Genomic DNA, 20,828 nt, shown 5'->3' with positions numbered 1-20,828 from the left:
TGTTATGACTTAGGAGTATTATAACAATTCTACTATTTTCGTGCTTAATAGACAATCATCCAGATGCAAATTATGCAACACCCCTATCATTTACTTATGTGCAGGAGAAAGATTATTGTAGGGGAGAGAGAAGGAAGCTTTTATGAGGCAGTGAAGAAGAGTGGATGGAGTGCTCTGGTGGGTGGTGGAAAGTGGAAACACAAGGTTAAGTGTTGAGTTATCGGTTCTGATGAGGGAGAAAATTTGAAGAATAAGCTTAATCATCTATATCTATCTGCAATCCTTCTAGAAGAACCCCACCTCCCTGTTTATTTTAGGGCAAATAACACCCCCTCTTCTTAAACAAACCCCCCCCCCCCCCCCTCCCCCCTCCCCCCTCCCTCCCTCCCTCCCTCCCTCCAATCCCCAATTTTCCCTTTATCCGATTAATGCCCTGTTTAACTCCACTTATGCACCCGATAATACCTTATACGGCACATAGGTACAGATTTTGGCTTTCCTTATTTGAAGTTTATTCATGTCCCTTACCCAAGTTTTCATAACGGTCCAATAACTTATTCTTTGTTCCCGTTTGGGGGTTGTGATATTTTGGCAGCTCTTTTCATAGTTTAGATATTTCGTCAGCCTTGAGGTGCTTAGTAGTTATTATAGATTTATATGAATGAAAAGCTATATGATGTCTCCCTTGGTGGAATTTATTACCAATCTCTCCTAAAGATCAGTTGTATGATAAACTTGTGGAGCAATTCAGCTTGTGTAACCACAATTTTGGACTAGTAACTACCGTAACACCATAGCCAAATTTGAAGGGAGTTAGAGACCATCCATGCTAAGTAATGATGTGATGGTGAAACTTCCTATAGTATCATGTCAGGGAATTTTCTTATATTGGTTTATGATGCTGTTCCAGGAAATTTATAGCTCGTGGTGATGAAGGTAATTGGTGGAAGCTATGGATTGAAGCCTAATCGTGGCACAACAGCGTGGTTGTAGTGTAGTTTAAAATATCATAAATGGGAAATTTCTTCAAACAGTATTTGATATCAGTTGGGAATTTTGCCTCATTTTCTCCCAACATATTTTTATATTTTCTTTGTTCCCATGGAGAGACCCCAATATCCTTTCCATGGTAGTTCTTGCGGCAACATATATGCTGGGCTTCTTATGACTAGAAATTTTCTTTTTGTTTTGCAATCCTAATTTTGATTAATGGAGAGACCCCAATATCCTTTCCATGGTAGTTATTAATGTTGTTTGTTGTACTAAATAGTAAGATAGTTTCCTTCAAAAAAAAAAAAAAAAGTTGTACATCTGTAAGGGTCATTTTTTTATGCATATTTTCATTTTCAATACATTTGTCTACAATAGCTATTTTGATTTAGAATCACATACATACTAGAACATAAATGTGTGCCTTCAGAGTTTTAAGCCCGAATATTAACAAAGAAATGTCTTTTTTATCATCCAATATGCCATCTTATAAGCATATAAATTACGTAAAGAAATGATTTTTTAAGAGTGAAACCTTGTGTGTCAACAAAAAAATAAAATTTATTGATGTTGCTTGTTGTACATAATTAAGGACTTCGCGGTTGTAATTGAGATCTAAGAAATCCTTGATGAGACGTTTTCTACTTCATCAGTACATATAAAGATAAAAAATAAGGATCTATTTGCAATCATGCAGATCACTTCAACCTACATTACTTTTAAGCGACTTTATGCATAAAAAACATGACTTTCAAAACACCATCACAAATTTGAAGCTAAAGTAATTTTAAAGAAAGTGATCAAAAGTAAAACTTTGTAAAAGGAAGCCTTGAACACCAAGATTTTTGTGTCAACCCGAAAAACATAGTATCATATTATGGTAGCACCGCACACTCCAAACTACAGTGAATTGACAGATTAGCTATAAAAAATTATGAGCATTTTCAAAATAACTTCTGCATTTTGCGAGTTGTTAAATATGTTCTTGAAAGTGTAACATTATTGGAGACTAAACTGCATATGAAATTTAAGTAAAATTATTAACATACTTAGAGCGTGCATGAGGTGGTAGTCTTAAATTTGACATGAAATTGTAGTTCTTACAGGTTTAATATTTTTTTTAAAAAAATAGTATGAAGTTTCCGAACCTTTGTTGTATTGTGTGTTTTTAGTTGTGATTGAAAAACAAAAAGATGGAAAATGGAAGAAACATGAGACAGAGATCATCACATTTCATCAATTACTTTAGCCAGAATACCATTCACCCTTGTGACTCCGTCTGTCGCAGCTGAAATCACAATTATCGCTCTTTTACGCTGAGAAAATTGCTTAAAATTTGAATGTTTCTATTCAAAAAATGATCTTACAACTCTAATACCAAACTGAGGAATGGATTATATATAGCCACTTTCTCAACCCATAGAACTGAGCCCATACTAGATAAGGACGAACATGCGAACTAGTTTTGTGGTGGAGAGTAGGAATATGAAGAGGCCGGGAAGTTATTCAGTTAGTGGCCATTTTGGCTTTGTGCTAATTTCTGGAGGAATATCCTACTGAGCATGTTCTCCTTTTTCTCTGTAATTCAGAAACCCCTCTCTTTATTACTGATTTCGAACGCCCTAATTGTAGCTTATGATACACTTTAGTTCTTAAATGTTCTTTTATGATGCTCCCTAACTTGTTAGATTGGATGATCCCAAGAAAATTGCAACTGTAAAATAAAATACCAGTAGGAAGAAGAATGATGGCGCATGATATGTATGTACGCATGTGTGTATGTGTGAGTACTTGGCGAATAAAATCTATCCAATTCATTATTCAAATATTAGTTTTGATGGAATTATGTGTATATGACTGTTTTTGTTCGAAAGATTAATTTAACAACTAATGATTAGTTTATATTTTTCTCTTTTATCTTTACAGATTTATACAATTAGCAGCCTGCGTCTATACATACCAAAGGATCTTTTACCATCGGAAGCTCGAGAAAACACACTGAAAAAAGTTATGGAAACTCTTTCTAGATTTAGTGAAAAGGGTTTGCCACTTCTAGATCTTGAAGAAGACATGAAGGTGTGGTGTTTATCCATTTACTTTCCTCATTTTTATTATTTCCCAATTATACTATCATTATCTTGATTACTATATTTATCAATCATATTCAAAGTAGCTCACACGAAAAAGCATATCGTAGAATAGAGGCTTTAGACAGCCTATTTGAACAGCATGGAATTGCGAAGTCACCGCTTATAAAGCAAGTTTTTCAGAGGAAGCAAGAGCTGATTGCAAAAATTAAGTCCATTAAGAAAACATTAAGATCGTCTATTACTTCAGCATTCAAGGATGAGCTCAAGGCAAGAAAGAGCGTTCTTCGGATGCAAGGGTAATGAAAATTGCTAAGTATTTTCATTATTTTACTTGTTCCTTTCATATTTTGTTTTTCTGCAAGACCTTGAAGTTTTGGCATGGGGTATCTGTTCAGGTTATATTTCGGGCTGCTTTATACTAAAAAGTTTATATTTGCCTAGTCCTGAATGGAATTAAGTGCTTCCTTGAAATAATAATACCTCATTGTTATACATAAATGCAATATAATAACTTCTTTTTTACCTTCTTTAGTAATTTCAGTGTCTTTGCATTACCTTTCTTTCTATTTTCTGCTATATGAAGAAATGCAGCAGAATGCCTACTGCTTTAATCTTCACTGTACAAAATGATTTCCTGGTTTGGTTATTTCATGCGTTTGTTGTTATTTTCTATTGCTTGATAAAAAAGTTTCCATATGTATTTCGCGGAAGAATACTCCTATATGTTGAGCTTAAAACTATTCAATAGATCTCGATCTCCTATCGCTAACTTTTAATGTCCAAATCCAATTTATGGATGTGCGAATTTTTGTATGGTTTATAAATGCTTTTTTGCTCTCCATCATGTGACAATGTGAGATCTTCATATGCAGTTATGCTACAAGTGACAATGTGTGGACTTGAAAGGGATGGTTGCTTGTGAAATTAGTAGTACATATGAATTGACATCAACATAACTCATGTTCGATGAGTCTTCAAGGATATAAAGGTGGAGGAGATGGTTGGTTTTTCTCCTGTATGAGAAAAAAAATCAATGACGCTGCCAAACCTTGGGAAGAACTTGATCTTCTCTATGCACAATTACAAGACACTGCTCGGAGAGTTGCCCATCTTCAGCCTGAATGGAGGGTAATTATTGAATCCCAATTCATACCGCATTTAACCGTGCATTTGAAGACTGTGTTTTCAATTTTATTTAAGAATTCTAGTCAAATTAGTGTTTTAGAGGAACATTCGAAAAATATCATACAAGACCAATTTTGACAAACGATGATCAACTAAACCTTGTTATCATTCTAATTACTGCATTTTTTCCAAAGCAATCTATTATTCATCCTCCTATTGAATGGAATGTCATCATTTGATGGATTATTAATTTGGTGCACTTAATTTTGAGGTAGGTCCTTGGCTTTTCCTTTCACAATAACAATCTCTGTTAGTGTCTAATCAGCGATGCTATTCGTTTAATACTTAAGATTTGGCGTGCTCATAACATTTTCATCTTGTATGTTTTCTATCTTATGCTTTGTTAAGGTTTCTACGCATTGGTAGTAGTAAAATGCTCTAACAAGTAAAAAAAATATTATCGCATTTGTTATCCCAAAAAATAGGTGCAAATTGATGTTGGAACTTTTGTGAAGTCATTAAAGCATGATATTATAGAGGCTGTGTATGCTTGGCAGAAAGGTTCAAAGTTCTATGAGACAGAAGGCATCTTTGATAAAAGCAATTACAAGACTTGAGGAAGTTCTTCAGCAATTAATGGCAAAATTTGAGGAGGCTGTATCAAAGATCAAGAGAGGAGACTTGAATTTTTATTATTAGAGATAGTAGAGATGTTATTCTAAAAGTAAAATAGATAATAGATTGAATGAGATGGTAAGGATGAATACTATAGATATTAGTGATCAGAGAGGATCTTCTATTCAGGAAATTATTATAGTTTTCAATAATACCAAGTAGTAAATTGATTTTACTTTGGAGGGTTAAATTTTGCTTAATCTTTGTACAACAACAATGTCATATATAATTCAATTCATTGCAAAATATTGTTTGAGAATATGTTCTGTTTGCATTGCAAAGCATGAATGCTGACATTTTGAGTGTTAGATGACTTATAAAATAAGAACTTTAGGTTCTAACTTGTACTTATTGCGTTTGCTTGTCGGTTAGACTAAGGATAGAAAATCGAACTTGGCCAACTCAAGATGCAAAGTTATGGCATTCATGCTATAAACATTTAACAAATAGATAATAGATTTTTGAAGCTTAACATTTAACTTCCATTCTTCACTGTCCTCGAGTTTTTGGTGAGCCTAAGGAGGAAAAATCGTATACTGGAAAATGGATAGAAATGATCTCAAAAAGAAAAGAAAGGACGTGTATGGGATGGGATTTGTTCCGTGAGCTTTCTTTTCTTCTTATTATAGTTAAAGGGATGAATGCCACATCAAATGACTGTCTAATCCCTTACTTTATTTTGTTTTTCAAGTAAATTAAATTTTTGTCCTTTTTCCTTTCATAACATTAAGTATTAACTAGTTTTTGTCTTACAGAAGCGTGGTTTGCAATACAAAGGGACCAAGAAGGTTGCTTGGATCATTTTTGAAGAGGTGCATTACATGCAGGATTGCTAAAGAAGTGTGGTTTGGGAAGAGAGCATTGTTATGTTGTTAAAGAATGGACGATTTGTATGGACCTCTATGGTGTGATTGGTTGTGGAGAGAAGGTGAGAAGAGATAACTTTGTAAGAGAGTGTGAGAAGAGAGAAAAATGTAAGAATTAAAAGTAAAAATAATGTTCATATCAATGTAAAATTACTTTTTTGGGAATCCTTAACACATGTGAAAGAAGCAAAATTAATGCATCTTAAAATATGTGATTTTCTCTTAGACAAAAAGAAACTTCTAAATTTTTTCATATATATGGAACCGGAGAGAGTACTAATCAAACGGAAGAATTTTTATCACCTCTAACAGGAATTCGAATGTACACATAAAAAAAAAAAAACATTATTCTCTACAGTCTAAAAGTGTACTTTCGGACAATTTATGTCGTCTAAAAGTGCACTTCAGGAAACATAGAGTTCTTAGTAGTTATTAAATGCCGTGGGATTTGTATACCAAAATGCACAACACCTCAGGTCTACACTGTCTTGTATATGATCATCATGATGTTGACTAGAAAACATTTTCATGTTTCAACTGTCAATGCCGAGTGATTTGGTATGTTTGTGCATGCAGTCCCATACTTAAGTATAAGAACCACCTGATGTGTGTCTAGTATTTAATATATGAATGTTTCAGGCTAAATTATTAACATACAATGAAGTCTCTTGTGTTACTATTACAGTTTCTTTTCCTGTTAATAATTTAAACCTTCTCGTACCAAACTTTTCGGAGAAATTCCATCATAAGTTTCAAAACTATCCAACTTGTGTCTTTTGATCTAGGTAACAATAAAGCTGAACCAATTTCAGGAGGTGAAATCGGTTTGTTGCAACTTGAATTGTCAAGTCTCAGAAGCATGATTCAAAACTCAACAAAACTTGAAATACTTTATCTTAGTTATGTGACTATTTCATCAACTTTACCAAGCACACTCACAAATCTAACTTCATTGAAATCACTATCTCTTTACAATTGTGAATTGTATGGTGGATTTCCAGTTGGAATTTTTCATCTTCCAAAATTGAGATATTTGGATTTGAGAGATAGGACTTGATGCCACTGGCTTCTATGGTATAATACCAGCATCCATTGGAAAACTTAGTTCTTTAAAAGTACTATCAATTTCAGATTGCAATTTTTTTGGGCCTATTCTTTCTTCACTTGAGAACCTAACACAACTCACATTTATAAAACTTAGATATAGCAAATTTAGGGGAGACCCTTCTGCAGCCCAAACAAATCTCACCAAACTAAGCTACTTGTGTCTAGGTTTCGATGGATTTACTATGAAGACAACCTCTTGGATAGGTAAGCTGTCATCAATCACTTACTTAGACCTATCTGTAGTGAATATTGGCCGCGATATACCATTATCTTTCGCAAACCCCACCCAGCTACAATATTTACGTGCAGAAAATAGCAATTTAAGGGGTGAAATTCCATCCTGGATAATGAACCTAACCAATTTAGTATACTTGAACCTTGAACAGAATAGCCTTGATGGTGAAATCCCCACGTCTTTCTTTAAACTTGAGAATCTTGAAAGTCTTTCCTTAAGCACGAATTTCTTGCATGGAAAGCTACAGCTTGACATGTTTCTCAAGTTCAAAAAGTTAACTTTTCTAAATTTATCGTTCAACAAATTGTCATTGCTCAGTGGAAAAAGGTCTTCCAATGTAACTAATTCTCGAATCCATGTTTTACAATTGGCTTCATGCAATTTAGTCAAGATTCCAACATGTATAAGAGATCTTAGTGATCTAAGATGTATTGTCTTGTCAAACAACAGTATAACTTCACTACCTAGTTGGTTGTGGAGAATAACAAGTCTACAAAGTTTAATTGTTTCCCATAGTTCATTAACATTGACAGGAGAAATATCATCATCCATATGCAATCTCAAATTACTCATGCATCTTTCTTGATTTATGGTTCAACAATTTAGACGTCAATGTTCCCTCATGTATATGTAATTTTAGCCAATCTCTAGAAATTATGATGTAAGCGTTTCAACTGATTTTGAACGAGTGATACGATCTAAAACGGGAACCAATAGATTGTAGGTTGATGTCTTCCAGTCTAAACATCCGCAAGAAATAATACTTTGTTTAGGGTTGAATACATACTTTGTTTTTCTTAAAAACTGATGTTACTGTTAGTGGTTTTTACCATGTGGTGGTTTCTATTTTAGGGTTTAGGGTTTAAGGTTATTAGGCGGACTAGATAAACAGTTCGTAACCCAGCAAATGACTTAAGTTTGTTCTTTGTCGGCCGCCAGAAACCCTAACTTCCCAATTTCATTCATCTATCCATCGCAAACATGAATTCAGGTTTGTCAATTTTATTCCGGCGACCACATAGCATTCTCAAAATCTTCTCAACACAAATCCACACACTCCAAGTTGTTCCCACGAAGAAGATGAAACCAACCAACAATAACATCACATTTTTCAGCAAACAAAATATGTATTCAACCCTCTCAGATGCCTTCCCCAAAGATTTAACCCATCTATCCCTTTACTTCCTCTTACCCGGCTCATTAACCGGCGATAAAATGGCCCCCGTTATAGATCGCCTCATTCGTTTTAAATCAATTGAGTCTATTCTCACATCGCATCCACAATCTTGTCAAATATGACAACAACACAAATCCACAATCTCCATGTTGTTCCCATCAAGAAGATCGAAACCACAAACAACGACTTCGCGTTTTTCAGAAAACAAAGTATGCATTCAAGCCTCTCAGATGCCTTCCCCAAAGATTTAACCCATCAATCCCTTTACCTCCTCGTACTTGGCTCATTAACCCTTGATTCAATGGACCCCGTTATAGATCGCCTCACTCGTTTCAAATCAATTGAGTCTATTCTCTTAGACTTGCAATCTATTCGTTTATTCAATGATTCAAACACAAAGTTTGATTCTTTTTTCCGTTTGTTAAGACTTTTGTACCTGACAGCTAAACACGAGGTGGTCATCGATGCTTATCACCACATGGTAAATTCTCATGGGTTTGTTCCAAATACAATAGCTTTAAATATTCTTATCTCTTAGAAACGAATTCCCGTGATTTTTACTCTTACAACGCTGTACTTCATAACCTTTGCGACATAGTGGATATTCCCCGTCTTTCAGAATTCCTTCGATGCATGTTTATGGTGCCTTATTACCCTGGTGACATTACTTTTAACAAGGTTCTGGAATCCATTTGTAAATTGAATGACTATGATGTCATGCCTCAAGTGTATCAACTTTTGGGTCTAAAGGTTAAGTTAGGAATTGAATTCTCTACAAATGGTTGGACTTCAATCATTCATAAATGTTGTGAATTAGGGAGACTCCATGATGCTACCAAGTTTTTCTTTAACATGATTCAAACCGATTGTTCGTCTAGTGTTGTCCCTGTCGCACACATTGTCCTATTTAGGGCATTTTTGGATTCTAACAAGGTGGATGATGCCTTACATTTGGTCAATGCCATGCTTTCTGAAGGTTTTATACCAGATAAAGATTGTTTTGCAAAACTAGTAACTGCTCTTTTTGCTGATGGTAGAATCGATGATGCATTTTGTTTGTATTGTAATATTGTTTTTTATGAAGCGTCCTCATACTGATGTTCACCTTGATAATCAGATCCCTCTTATGATAGTGACTGAGCTTCTAAACGCTGGTATGAATGACAAGCCTGCCACTGTTTTTACCTTAGCCAATGGATCTCTAAAAGTTGGAGAACTCTAGAGGCCAGGGCACCTTATATTTATTTATATGTTTTATTTTAATTTAAGAGTCTGAAAAGTAGTACTTGATGTGTCTTTTTGAATTCTTTATATTTTGATGCTACTAGTTGTTGATGGTTTTTGCAATGGATTCTATCTCGTATCCTTGTTAAATGTTATGACTTAGGAGTATTATAACAATTCTACTATTATTTTCGTGCTTAATAGACAATCATCCAGATGCAAATTATGCAACACCCCTATCATTTACTTATGTGCAGGAGAAAGATTATTGTAGGGGAGAGAGAAGGAAGCTTTTATGAGGCAGTGAAGAACTGTGGATGGAGTGGTGGAAAGTGGAAACACAAGGTTAAGTGTTGAGTTAAGGGTTCTGATGAGGGAGAAAATTTGAAGGATAAGCTTAATCATCTACATCTATCTGCAATCCTTCTAGAAGAACCCCCATCTCCCTGTTTATTTTAGGGCAAATTACATTGACCTCGCTTTCGATCTTCTTAAATAACTCCCCTCCCTCCAATCCCCAATTTTTCCTTTATCCGATTAATCCCCTGTATAACTCCACTTTTTTTCTTTTTCTTTTTTTTTCCTCAAAGAAAATTTAATCACTTTTTTAGCTGTTATCCGACCAATTTCTCCGCTTCAGCCTCATGATCAAATTATGAGACTACATTCCGGTCTAAACAAAAATAAATGGCTTAAACACCTTTTTTTTATCCCTTCTCTCTTCTTCCTACTCCTCTTCTTCTTTACACTCTTTTGAAAATCTTAGATATTGATTGTAAAGATTGAGACATTGTGAGTGACATAAATACTATTTATTTGTGTGTGGAGCTGGATTGTGTTATTCTAGGATTTTGCAGTTATGGACAATTGAAACCTAAAGGAAAAAGAGGTTTTTTCACCTTCAATTGGGGTTATTAAGAGGGTTTTCTCCATACAACATCTCAAGATCAATTGACCACTTGACAATAATCATCTGAGTATCAAAGATTGAGTTCCATCTGAGTATCAAAGATTGAGTTCTCTGGATCGAAGGAGGCCCAATAGGATTTTGGGAGCTGCTCATGTGAAGATTGAGGAGGCTCTCAGATTGATTAGGCCCATCAGGTTTGTTGCACGAGTGGTTATCGAGGTGATTTTGAGGTTTTGAATCTTGGGCAGCAAGGTTCAAGGGCAACACCAAGAGTTGTTGGAAGATTGGGTTCTAGTGCTAAAGGCTCAAGGTGCAATATTGGAATAAAAATTCTCACAATCAGAATAAACATCCGGGTTAATAGGTCTTTACCCCCTGTAATATAAGTCATTTTCGGTTTTACACCCTGTAATTTTTTTATTTTTATTTACCCCCTGTAAAAAAAAATTGTTTTGATTTACCCCCTAATAGGCTAAACAAAAACGAAATTCGGTTTTACACCCTGTAATTTTTTTATTTTTATTTACCCCCCTGTAAAAAAAATTGTTTTGATTTACCCCCTAATAGGCTAAACAAAAACGAAATTTTATTAAAAAAAATGATTGGTTTTTGTTTGACCTATAAGGGGGGTAAATCAAATTACTCCCTCCGTTTCAAAATGAGTGTCGCTTTAGGCTTTGGCACACAGATTAAGAAATAGAATGAAATAATCATTGGATATAACGATTTTACTAAACTGCCCTTACTTTATAAGAAAAAGACAAAATTAAAGTGCATTGAAAATTGTGTGAGAGAAAAGTTGGAGAGGGTAAAGTTGGAAGAAAAAAATTAAAGTTGTATTGGAAATGTAAAGCGACACTCATTTTGAAACAAATTTTTTTTGCTAAAGCGACACTCATTTTGAAACGGAGGGAGTATTATTTTTACAAGGGGTGAATAAAAAAAAATATACAGGGGGAAAAACCGAAAATGTCTATATTACAGAGGGTAAAGACCTATTAACCCTAAACATCCCCTCACCCTAAATTTTTATTGGAAAAAAATACTCTTATATCAATTTCCATAAAATCAAATATTCTTATATTAATAACTTTTTTATGTTGAAATTTTGTAGCTAAATCCAAATTCATTGAGCTTTTTAAATATATTCAAACGCAATGGTTTATTTTTGGTGTATTGAAGTTGATGTGTATATATGTGTATGGCATTGTCATGGATTTAAAACTTCCATTGTGATCTTTTTTAACAAAACAAAAACTAACTCATCATTAATAATCAAAATCACAATACGAACAGTAATATGATTACAAATTTGAAAGGTGTTTAATGAACGTAGCAATTACGATTAAAGTCTGAATAACTTATACAAAGACATAATTTAGTAAATTATATATCAGAGTTGAAATAAAGATGAATTGGAATTTTGTCTAGTCATGGAACTCTTGGTTAGCAGCAGATCCTCCTTTTCATTTCATGCAAAGAACACCTCCAACACAATCTTGATCAAATCCCATATCTACAACCTGCCAAAATGTCACAGTCAGTTATCTTGATCATAAATAATTAGATACAACATATACCACTTTTCTTACGAAAGAAGGAACCGAAGAAAGTAACTGAGAACAAGTGGAAATTGTTACTCTCGCTAATGATTGAGCAACCCTAATGTTGATAACGAAACAAAGGAGACTGACTACAAGAAGCTGCAACAACATATACCGCTGCTATTTGTTTCATTCAAACAGAATACTCCATGTAGCTATCATTATATTATAGTGTAAGAGGACACCAACAGATATAAAATGTATGCAAGACAAATACAACATTATCCTTTGTATTTATAATCCTAAATAAATTTATACTTTGTAAATAAACACTCATACACTCTCACTCTCTCGAAACAAAACCTGTAAGCTTCACTTTAAGAAAAGGGAAATTTGCAGTAACTTACCCTGTCGCTACTGAGTTAAAAAGATGACAGTTGGGACTCCAGGGGATGGAGGATTTTGAATTAGAGAAGAAGAAGATCCAGCTTTAGCCACAGAATCAGCATCTACTGCAGATAAAATTTCGACATCTTGCACTACCAGATCTTTTGAACTTATCTGTCTCTTGATGAAGTCCTTGTTTTCCCGAAGAACCTCAAATGGCAATCTCAAATCCAGGGCTTGTTCCCCGAGTTCACTTGCTTTTTTCTTCTTAAACTTCAAGAAAGGATTACAAATCTTTTGAATTTGTTTAAAATCGAAAGATTGACCTACAGAACTCTGTCGTATGGCCTCCAATATTTCTGAGTGTGGAGCAAAAGTTCGAGTATCTCTATTGAATTTGTCCTGAAGAATACTTAGGCACTCGGCTTTCCAACCATCGAACTGTTCATTTACAAATATCAAGCATGATATCTTGTTTTCTTTCAATGCCGTAGCAAGAGCACCTTGTTTATTTGCTTTCTTTGAGCCTGGAATTTTCTTCTCAAATAACTTTCTTCTTATCGAATCAATAGAGTCCTGCAAATATTCATTGGCACTCTTCAGTGTAAGATCGGGAGCATCAGCTGTTGGCCAACCTGCTTTCACCACAAAACCCTCCTTCTTCAAAATCTCTCTCCAAATAAACTCTGCATAATGTGGACAGATAGGTGCTAGAAGACGTGTTTGCACATCAATAAAACGCCACACCAATTCTTGATTGTAATCTTTTATATTATCCTGATTGTTCTCCTTATATGTCAATCTATACTCATCCCTTGCAGCCTGAAGACCGTAAAACCCACTAACAAGGGCTTCTCGAAACATGAAGTTGGTGTAATTTTGCTCAGTTGTTTTGATAGCGATGTTTATCTCATTGGCAAACACGCGATCAGCATAAGTAGATGGGGCACCGGTTCTCATAGAAGATTTTGCATCCTGAATTTTTTCATACCAGGCAATCTCTTGGGTGAGATCGAGAATTGCCTTATTTGCTTTCTCGAAAACAAAATTTGCATCATCAACGCCATCACCAGCATCCGCCAAAGCGAAACGTGTTGCGTCAGCAGAAAACTCTTCAATTGCTTGACGAAGAGTCCTGAAATTTCCGGTGGACTTGGACATTTTTTCTTTATTGAGCAGTAAGAAACCATTGCACCTAAACCCACGAGGCCAGTGACGCTTGGACCAAATTGCAGTGTGGTTGTAAATGCAGAAAGTAAGATGGTTCTGAATGAGATCCTTACCAGAAACTCGAAGATCAAAAGGATACCAATACTCAAACTCCAGCTTCATTTTTTCTAAAACGGTTGATGAAATATCTGTGGATTTAGGAAAAGGACCACCGCAAAAAATATAATCCCAGACATCATCAGTCAGCTGTTGAGGTTTGATAGCAGATTCATTAGTTCCATACATGTCGCCATTCTGCAAATGGTGTGCAACAGTGTAATAAGCCATGTAAATGGTGGAATCAGATAAGGACTCAACTAGGAACTGTTCATCCCATGGTATTTGTGTTCCAAGACCAAAAGATCGGGAGCAAGCCCACTGGTTCAACCAACTTAAAGTATGGTCGAATCCATTTCGTGTCTCATCCGAATACAGGTTCATGCCAGACAAGCAATCTTCAGCTAATTTCTTCCATTCTGATTCTCCATATGTTATATACCACTGATCTGTCAAAGCAACGACACATTCATCACCAGATCTTGACATCACCGGCCTCTCGGGTTCACTGTACACAATAGCTTGACCTGGAAATGAGAAATAAATAATTCTAGTAATGAAAATTAAAGTAAAGGAGGCTAGAAGAAAGATGAACAATACTGGCACATAAGTAAAATCAAAAGTTATAGTATATAGTGTTTATATTTACATGCAAAAAAGTAGTTTAATCTGCACATCGGATAGTATAAGAAAGTTTAACGCAGTCATAGTCATCGAATCCTATTTCAAAGTTTCACCATCTTACCACAACATCACTTTATTTCTTAACACAACTTATGCATTTTTTTAAATACCAAAAAAGGAGCTATTATAGTTAGCAACAGACTTACAAAAGAAAAATAATAATCTTATGCAAAAAAACATATAAGCTTCTGCCACATCAGTAACATTTTTACAAATGAACATCTGCCACATCAGTAACATTTTTACAAAAAATGAACAATATTTGATTAGGCAAAGCCACTCCAAAATATAAGCTTTATAAAATAAAAAGTTGTCACTTCAATTTGTATTTCTACATAGGAACCTAGGAAGAAATGTATTGACACGCAAGTGTTGAACGATTTTGTACGTCAATTATGTGTTGATTCTTTGCCCTCATGAAAGGGTCTCTTGCAATAATTCCGTATAGATTGAATAGCAAAAATTGGTCTCAGATAAAAAAAACTATGCAGGATTCTAATCCTACAAAGGTCAAATTATCATATCGAAGAGTATGACTTGCTCCTCAAAGTTAGTGAATTCTTTGAAACCTATATTCGTAATTTTTAAAGGAAAACACACTAAAACATTTACAAAAAGGCATGTGAAGTTGAAGACTCACCTGTTTCCAAAAGCTTTCTCCTAATCAATGGCCTAGCTTCTTGAACTTTCCTCCCTTTAAATTCTCCAACAATGATTATTCCTTGGGCGAATCCTTTCAAGTATGTTATATCCTTGGCGTCTGCAAGCTTAACTCTCTCATTCGGACTTTCGATTTTCATTTGCAAACAAACTGTCTCTGCACACTTATTTCCAATCTCCGGAACTTCAATAATAGGCACAATATCAAATGGCATCACCCATTCGTCCTTTACACCATACTTCGCCCTAAATTCTGGTTTCTTCTTCAAATGCTTCAGGGCAATGTAATCATCCGGAGCATCACTAGGCACACTGGTCACCACCCCAGTACCTTTATTCATCAAAATTGAAAGCATAGGAAGTACATATATAATCTCAGTTAACGCAAGCGGAGACCTAAGTGGAAGGCCGATCAAATCATGACCGGTGAGCTCAAGCAAGCAAGTGGGTTTCTGAGGTATTCTTGAGTGGTTCTGGTAAGCAAGGTTAAGTGCTGCTCTATGTGTAAGAACAAAGACCTCAGTTTCATTGATTTCAAATGCTCCATATTTTTCATCAGGCAAAACCCATGCATTTGTTTGACCATACATAGTCTCGGGTCTCAACGTCGCAGCAGCAAGAAAAACCTTCTTTCCTTTAAGAGCCTTAAACTTATCAGGAAAAGGCGATACCAACTCCATCTTAATAATCGTATACTCTTGAGGCTGAACACCTTCACCACTAGCCCTATCATGATCAGCACACGGTTGTCCATCCAAAGGCGAAAAAATTGTATACCTAACATCTTTAACAACCTTCCCCAATGACTTCAATTTCCTCATTTGCCACCTAACGAAAGAATCAAAATAAGGGTTCATATCAGTCGTAATAAACGACCTTCTCCAATCACAACCTATACCAAATGCCTTAAGATCCTCTACAGCCAAAGGTGGAAAATAAGTAAGCCACTTATAAGGATCCTGAAACTTTGAAATCTCTTCATCTGATATACCAACACTCCTCAAAATCTCCCATTGATAAGCCTGCCCACTTGATTTTGCAGCAGCCTTAGACTTCTTCCCTTTGTACTTATTACTAAGAGACGGATTTGCATTGGAATCATCGTCGGCAGCACCCTCGGTGCCCATGGCATTGTCTTCTTGTACGTCGGGGAACACGGGTGGGTTTCCAAATTGTTGAATTTCTCTAGCGAGTTTATCAGCAGAAGCTTTCATCGGCATGCCGGTGCAATGAAAGGCAAATGGCAGAAGCACATTGGCGCCTCTCAATCGGTAAAAAGCCGCTGCGAATTCCAACTTGGACAGAGAAAATGCATGCCCTAAATGAAGGTAACCATTCGTGTAAGGAAAAGGGAAATTGCCAAAGAACTTTTCACCCGGTTTTGGAGGGTTTTCGCCAGGTTCTGATTTGAAAACATCTTCCTCTTCCCACCATTTTTGAACCTTAGATTCTATCTCACGAAGACGGTCTCGACGATCGAAACACTTCTTCCTTTCATTACTAGATGTCGTCGCCATATCTGATAACATAAACAAACAATTCAAAGTGAAACTTAAATAAAAGAGTAAAGACCGAACTTGGTCCCTCACAATTTTCTGACAATTAGCACAAGAAGATGCTGACAAGGATAAGACATGAAATCCATCAAAAGTTGGAAATATAAAACAAATTGTACACCTATAAAGTTTTTGATAAAGGCAACAAAGTGGTGACGCAGGACAGAAGCGTAGGGTTAGCCAGCGCTAAACCTAGATAGAAAAGAACAAGTTTGCAAGCAACAAACTTATGAAAAAAATAGGGTTGCAAGCTACAAACCTATCAAAATAAGGGTTTCCGGAATTCACCAGAATTGAGAGAAAATCTCGAATAATTTTATTGAATCAAAAAGTGTGCCTCTTAGGCTACATAAGTTCTGCTTATATAGTGAAAGAAATAACAAACCCGTGGGCCAAAACAAAATAAAACCTAGTAATAATAGAAAGTTCTAGAAAATTACTAAGATTTGGCTAAATAATAAATACTACTAAATTACTAATAAAACCCTCTTGCATCAAGTGGAAATATAGAAGTTCAAGTCATAGTGATGAAGACAACTTCGGATGAAGATCCAAGTAGATGAACTTATATAGATTCAGAGGCTTAGATTTTTTTTGTTTAAATATGCCTTACGGTTTTGTAGATTCTCTCTAGCATCGAATGGAGATTATTAAGATTTGAATTCATCATGCATCATATACCATATCATTGTCTTAATGTCAGAATCATATACATTTATATAAAAAGGAGTTTGAAAATTAAATTTAAATGTAAAAGCAATTGCAGAGATAAAAGTTTCAAATTCTAACTTCAAGTTAAAATCAATTCTACAAACAAAAGCAGTTCTACTTGAACACTTCTAAACACGTTAAAATCATTTTTTTTTATAAGTTTTCCTCCACTAGAACTTATCCTATTCGAGTTACTGTTAGATGCGCCACTATAGGAGCTATATGAAAACCCTGGACTTGGAATATTTTCATTTTCAGTAAACAACATTGCAAACTATTAAAAAAAACATGTTCATGTGTCCAAAACTGAACTAGAATTCAAGTTTCATGTTGATGAGTTGATCTTGAATAATCCAAAGTACAACAAAACTAAACTAAATTTTCCCTTTAAATTAGTATAATATCCTATGAAGTAGACATTGAACATGACTTTGACATGTCAACATCAACATCGGTAATCAAGGTTGTCAAAATCGAGATTTAGCTTCAGATCAAAAGAGGATAGCAAGATTGCAATGAATAAAACCGCAATCAAAATTGAATCATTAATAGATATGGCAAGATGCAAACAAAATCGAAGGATTCAACTCAAATAATATTAATATACATAATACGTGCATAAACTACTTAAAACTTGAAATCTTAAAGTGAAGATCAAACAATCAAGTCTTCTTAACATAAAGACACAAAGTCCCAAATCATAAACATAAAACAAACTAGTAAGAAAGCTTAAACATAAACGACTCAAAGTCTGAAATCTTAAACAAATTAGTCTCAATTTAAAAAATCCAAATTGAAGAAAAAAGAGAAGATGAAGTTGGTAGGGTGAGATACCTGTTTCGCTTCGCAGAGTGCTTAAGAATATTCCGATGCAACCGTCGTCGTCGAAGGTTGCACAGAGGGGGACTAGGATTCTAAGTAGAAGTGAGAAGAAGTTTATATTGTTGTAATAACAAGGAACCGTGCGGACCAAGGAACGTGGGGTGCAAGGAATTCAACAGTATACTCACAATCCGTCAAATTATTTTTTATATAATTTCCCTTAGCTAATTGACCCTTCACAATCCCGAATCACAGGGCCCAAATACCCGGGTTAAAGATTTTTTATTTTATTGAGAAAATATTAAAGGTTAAAGATTAAAACTTAATCTGAAGTTAACCTTGATTTTATTCATTGTCACTCTAAAAGTTCACCATCTTTCACCCACAAACAATCATGAATGTTCAGTCAATCTCTATAAAAGATTAAAGAGTAAATCAAAACATTTTTCATTCATACTCTATTGCAAATAAGTAATTAAATTTCTTCTTCTTTTTCAATGATGCTAGAGTTCCTATTTTTTTCTTATTGTTCAACGTTGATATGTTATGCAATTTACAACGCAGTTATTTAATGGTCCAACACGAACATTAAATGAATTAACCCACTTAAACCAAGTTTACATGTACATTCTTAAAATAAGATTACGCAGAATCATTAAACAAGATGAAGAGGTTAAAACAAAATTTAACTTTTAATATGTACACTTAAACTCAGTTTACATGACCTACTTAAACTAAACTAAGTTTACACGACTTAAACTGATTTTAAGTATGTACAATTAAACTCAGTCTACATGACCTACTTAAACCGAGTTTAAGTATGTAAACTTAAACTCATTTTACATGACATACTTAAAACGAGTTTAAGATTAAATTTTATTTAAGGGTAATTTTATCATTTTAGGATGTAATTAGAAAAATTCAAAAATATTCTGAAATGAGAACATCAATTGTATATTCTCAAACATAATTTTCTCTTTCACTTCATCAAACCAACAATACACATGTCACGAAATCTCGTCACTTGATATACCAACACCTCTTAAACATCTCTCACTAATGAGCCTGCCAACTTGATTTTGCATTAAGCGAATGGTTTGCGTTGGAATCATCGTTGACAGCAACCTCAATGCCTGCCCACAACATTTTCTTCTTGTACGCAGGCAGGGGAACACAAGAGGGTTGCCGAATTGTTGAATTTCTCTGACGAGTTTATCGACAGAGGCTTTGATAGACATTGGCGCCTCTAAATCGGTGAATAGCTGCTGCGAATTCCAACTTGGACAGAGAAGATACATGACTTAAATGAAGGTAAAAGGCAAGTTGCCAAAAAACAATTCACCATTTTAAACAAGTTTTCAAAAAAACAATGCTAAAAAACCCAAAACACTTTTCAAAACTTATATTTTAATTTTTTAATTTTTAAAAACTAAAAAAGTGTTTTACCCAAGCCGGAGGAGATAAATTTCAAGTTAATTATAAACTTTCTAATACTTATATTTGTAATCAAAATATTTGCTTACCTACCCATTTTATCTTGGTTAAAAATTTAACACATAGGATTATATTAGGTACTCCTTTCTTACATAATATTATGCCTATTATTAACATTGATCAAAAGGGTATTACTACTTCGATCAATAATCAAGAAATCACTTTTGAATTTATTACTGATCCTCACACTAGGATGATTAATGAAGTTAAAGAACTTCTTACTAAAAAAGAAAAACAAATATGTTTTCTAAAAGAAGAAATTAGTTTTCTTAATATTGAAGAACAACTTAAAAGGGTTGAGATACAAAGACAAATTAAGTCTTTAGAGCTTCAATTTAAAAATGAAGTTTGCAATGGCCTTCCTAATGCCTTTTGGGATAGAAAGAAACATACTGTTTCTTTACCTTACGTGGATGACTTTAATGAAAGTCAAATTCCTACAAAAGCTAGACCAGCCCAAATGAATGAAAATTATCAAGAATTATGTAGGAAAGAAATACAATCTCTTCTTGACAAAGGGCTAATTAGAAAATCTAAATCTCCTTGGAGTTGTACAGCTTTTTATGATAATAACGCAGCTGAAAAAGAACGTGGTGTTCCTAGACTTGTTATCAATTATAAACCCCTTAATAAGGTTTTAAAATGGATTAGGTATCCTATTCCTAATAAAAAAAGATTTATTAAATAGGTTGGCTACTGCCTCCATTTTTTCAAAATTTGATATGAAATCAGGTTATTGGCAGATTCAAATTAAAGAATCTGATAGATATAAAACTGCTTTTACTGTTCCTTTTGGGCAGTTTGAATGGCTTGTTATGGCTTTCGGGCTTAAAAATGCCCTTTCTGAATTTCAAAAAATTATGAATGATATTTTTGAGGCATACTCTGATTTCATTATTGTTTACATTGATGATGTTCTAGTTTTTTTCTAAAACTATAGATCAACATATCAAACATATAAATTTTTTTAAAGAAGTTGTAAAACGTAGTGGGCTTGTTGTCTCCGCACCCAAAATGAAACTTTTTCAAACAAAAATTAGATTTTTGGGTCATACTATTGACAAAGGAACTAATATTCCTATTGATAGAAGCATTGAATTCGCTTCCAAATTTCCTGATATTATTCTTGATAAAACCCAATTACAAAGATTTTTAGGCAGTCTTAATTATATTTCTGATTATTATGAATATTTGTCTAATGACACTGCTATTCTCTACAATAGGCTAAAAAATAACCCTAAACCGTGGACTAATGAACATACTCAAGCTGTCCAAAGAATTAAGAGCAAAGTAAAATGTTTGCCT

At 34.4% G+C, this 20,828-nt stretch overlaps 1 protein-coding gene, 1 long non-coding RNA gene and 1 pseudogene across 2 annotated transcripts; 2 read left to right on the top strand and 1 right to left on the bottom strand.

Moving 5' to 3' along the window:
- The first annotated feature begins 104 nt into the window (after nucleotides 1-104).
- On the top strand, nucleotides 105-1,310 carry LOC146903756 (uncharacterized). Its single transcript, XR_015017614.1, has 2 exons — nucleotides 105-481; nucleotides 911-1,310. It is a non-coding gene; the product is annotated as an uncharacterized LOC146903756 (long non-coding RNA).
- Nucleotides 1,311-5,759: 4,449 nt separating this feature from the next.
- LOC146903755 (uncharacterized) lies at nucleotides 5,760-9,487 on the top strand (annotated as a pseudogene).
- A 2,234-nt stretch (nucleotides 9,488-11,721) lies between these two features.
- On the bottom strand, nucleotides 11,722-18,115 carry LOC146903754 (leucine--tRNA ligase, cytoplasmic-like). Its single transcript, XM_085722925.1, has 4 exons — nucleotides 18,042-18,115; nucleotides 14,921-16,459; nucleotides 12,351-14,123; nucleotides 11,722-11,922 (listed from the first exon to the last, which is right to left on the bottom strand). The coding sequence occupies exons 2-3, from the start codon at nucleotides 16,455-16,457 to the stop codon at nucleotides 12,358-12,360; spliced, it is 3,303 nt and encodes a 1,100-aa protein (XP_085579051.1). The 5' UTR covers nucleotides 16,458-16,459; nucleotides 18,042-18,115; the 3' UTR covers nucleotides 11,722-11,922; nucleotides 12,351-12,357.
- Nucleotides 18,116-20,828: the final 2,713 nt, after the last annotated feature.

Source organism: Medicago sativa, chromosome 7, assembly GCF_051527215.1.
Source record: "Medicago sativa cultivar Bolivia chromosome 7, Bolivia_mono, whole genome shotgun sequence".
Taxonomy (NCBI): domain Eukaryota; kingdom Viridiplantae; phylum Streptophyta; class Magnoliopsida; order Fabales; family Fabaceae; genus Medicago; species Medicago sativa.
The sequence above is the reverse complement of the archived record's forward strand: the minus strand, read 5'-3'. Positions and strand labels throughout refer to the sequence as shown.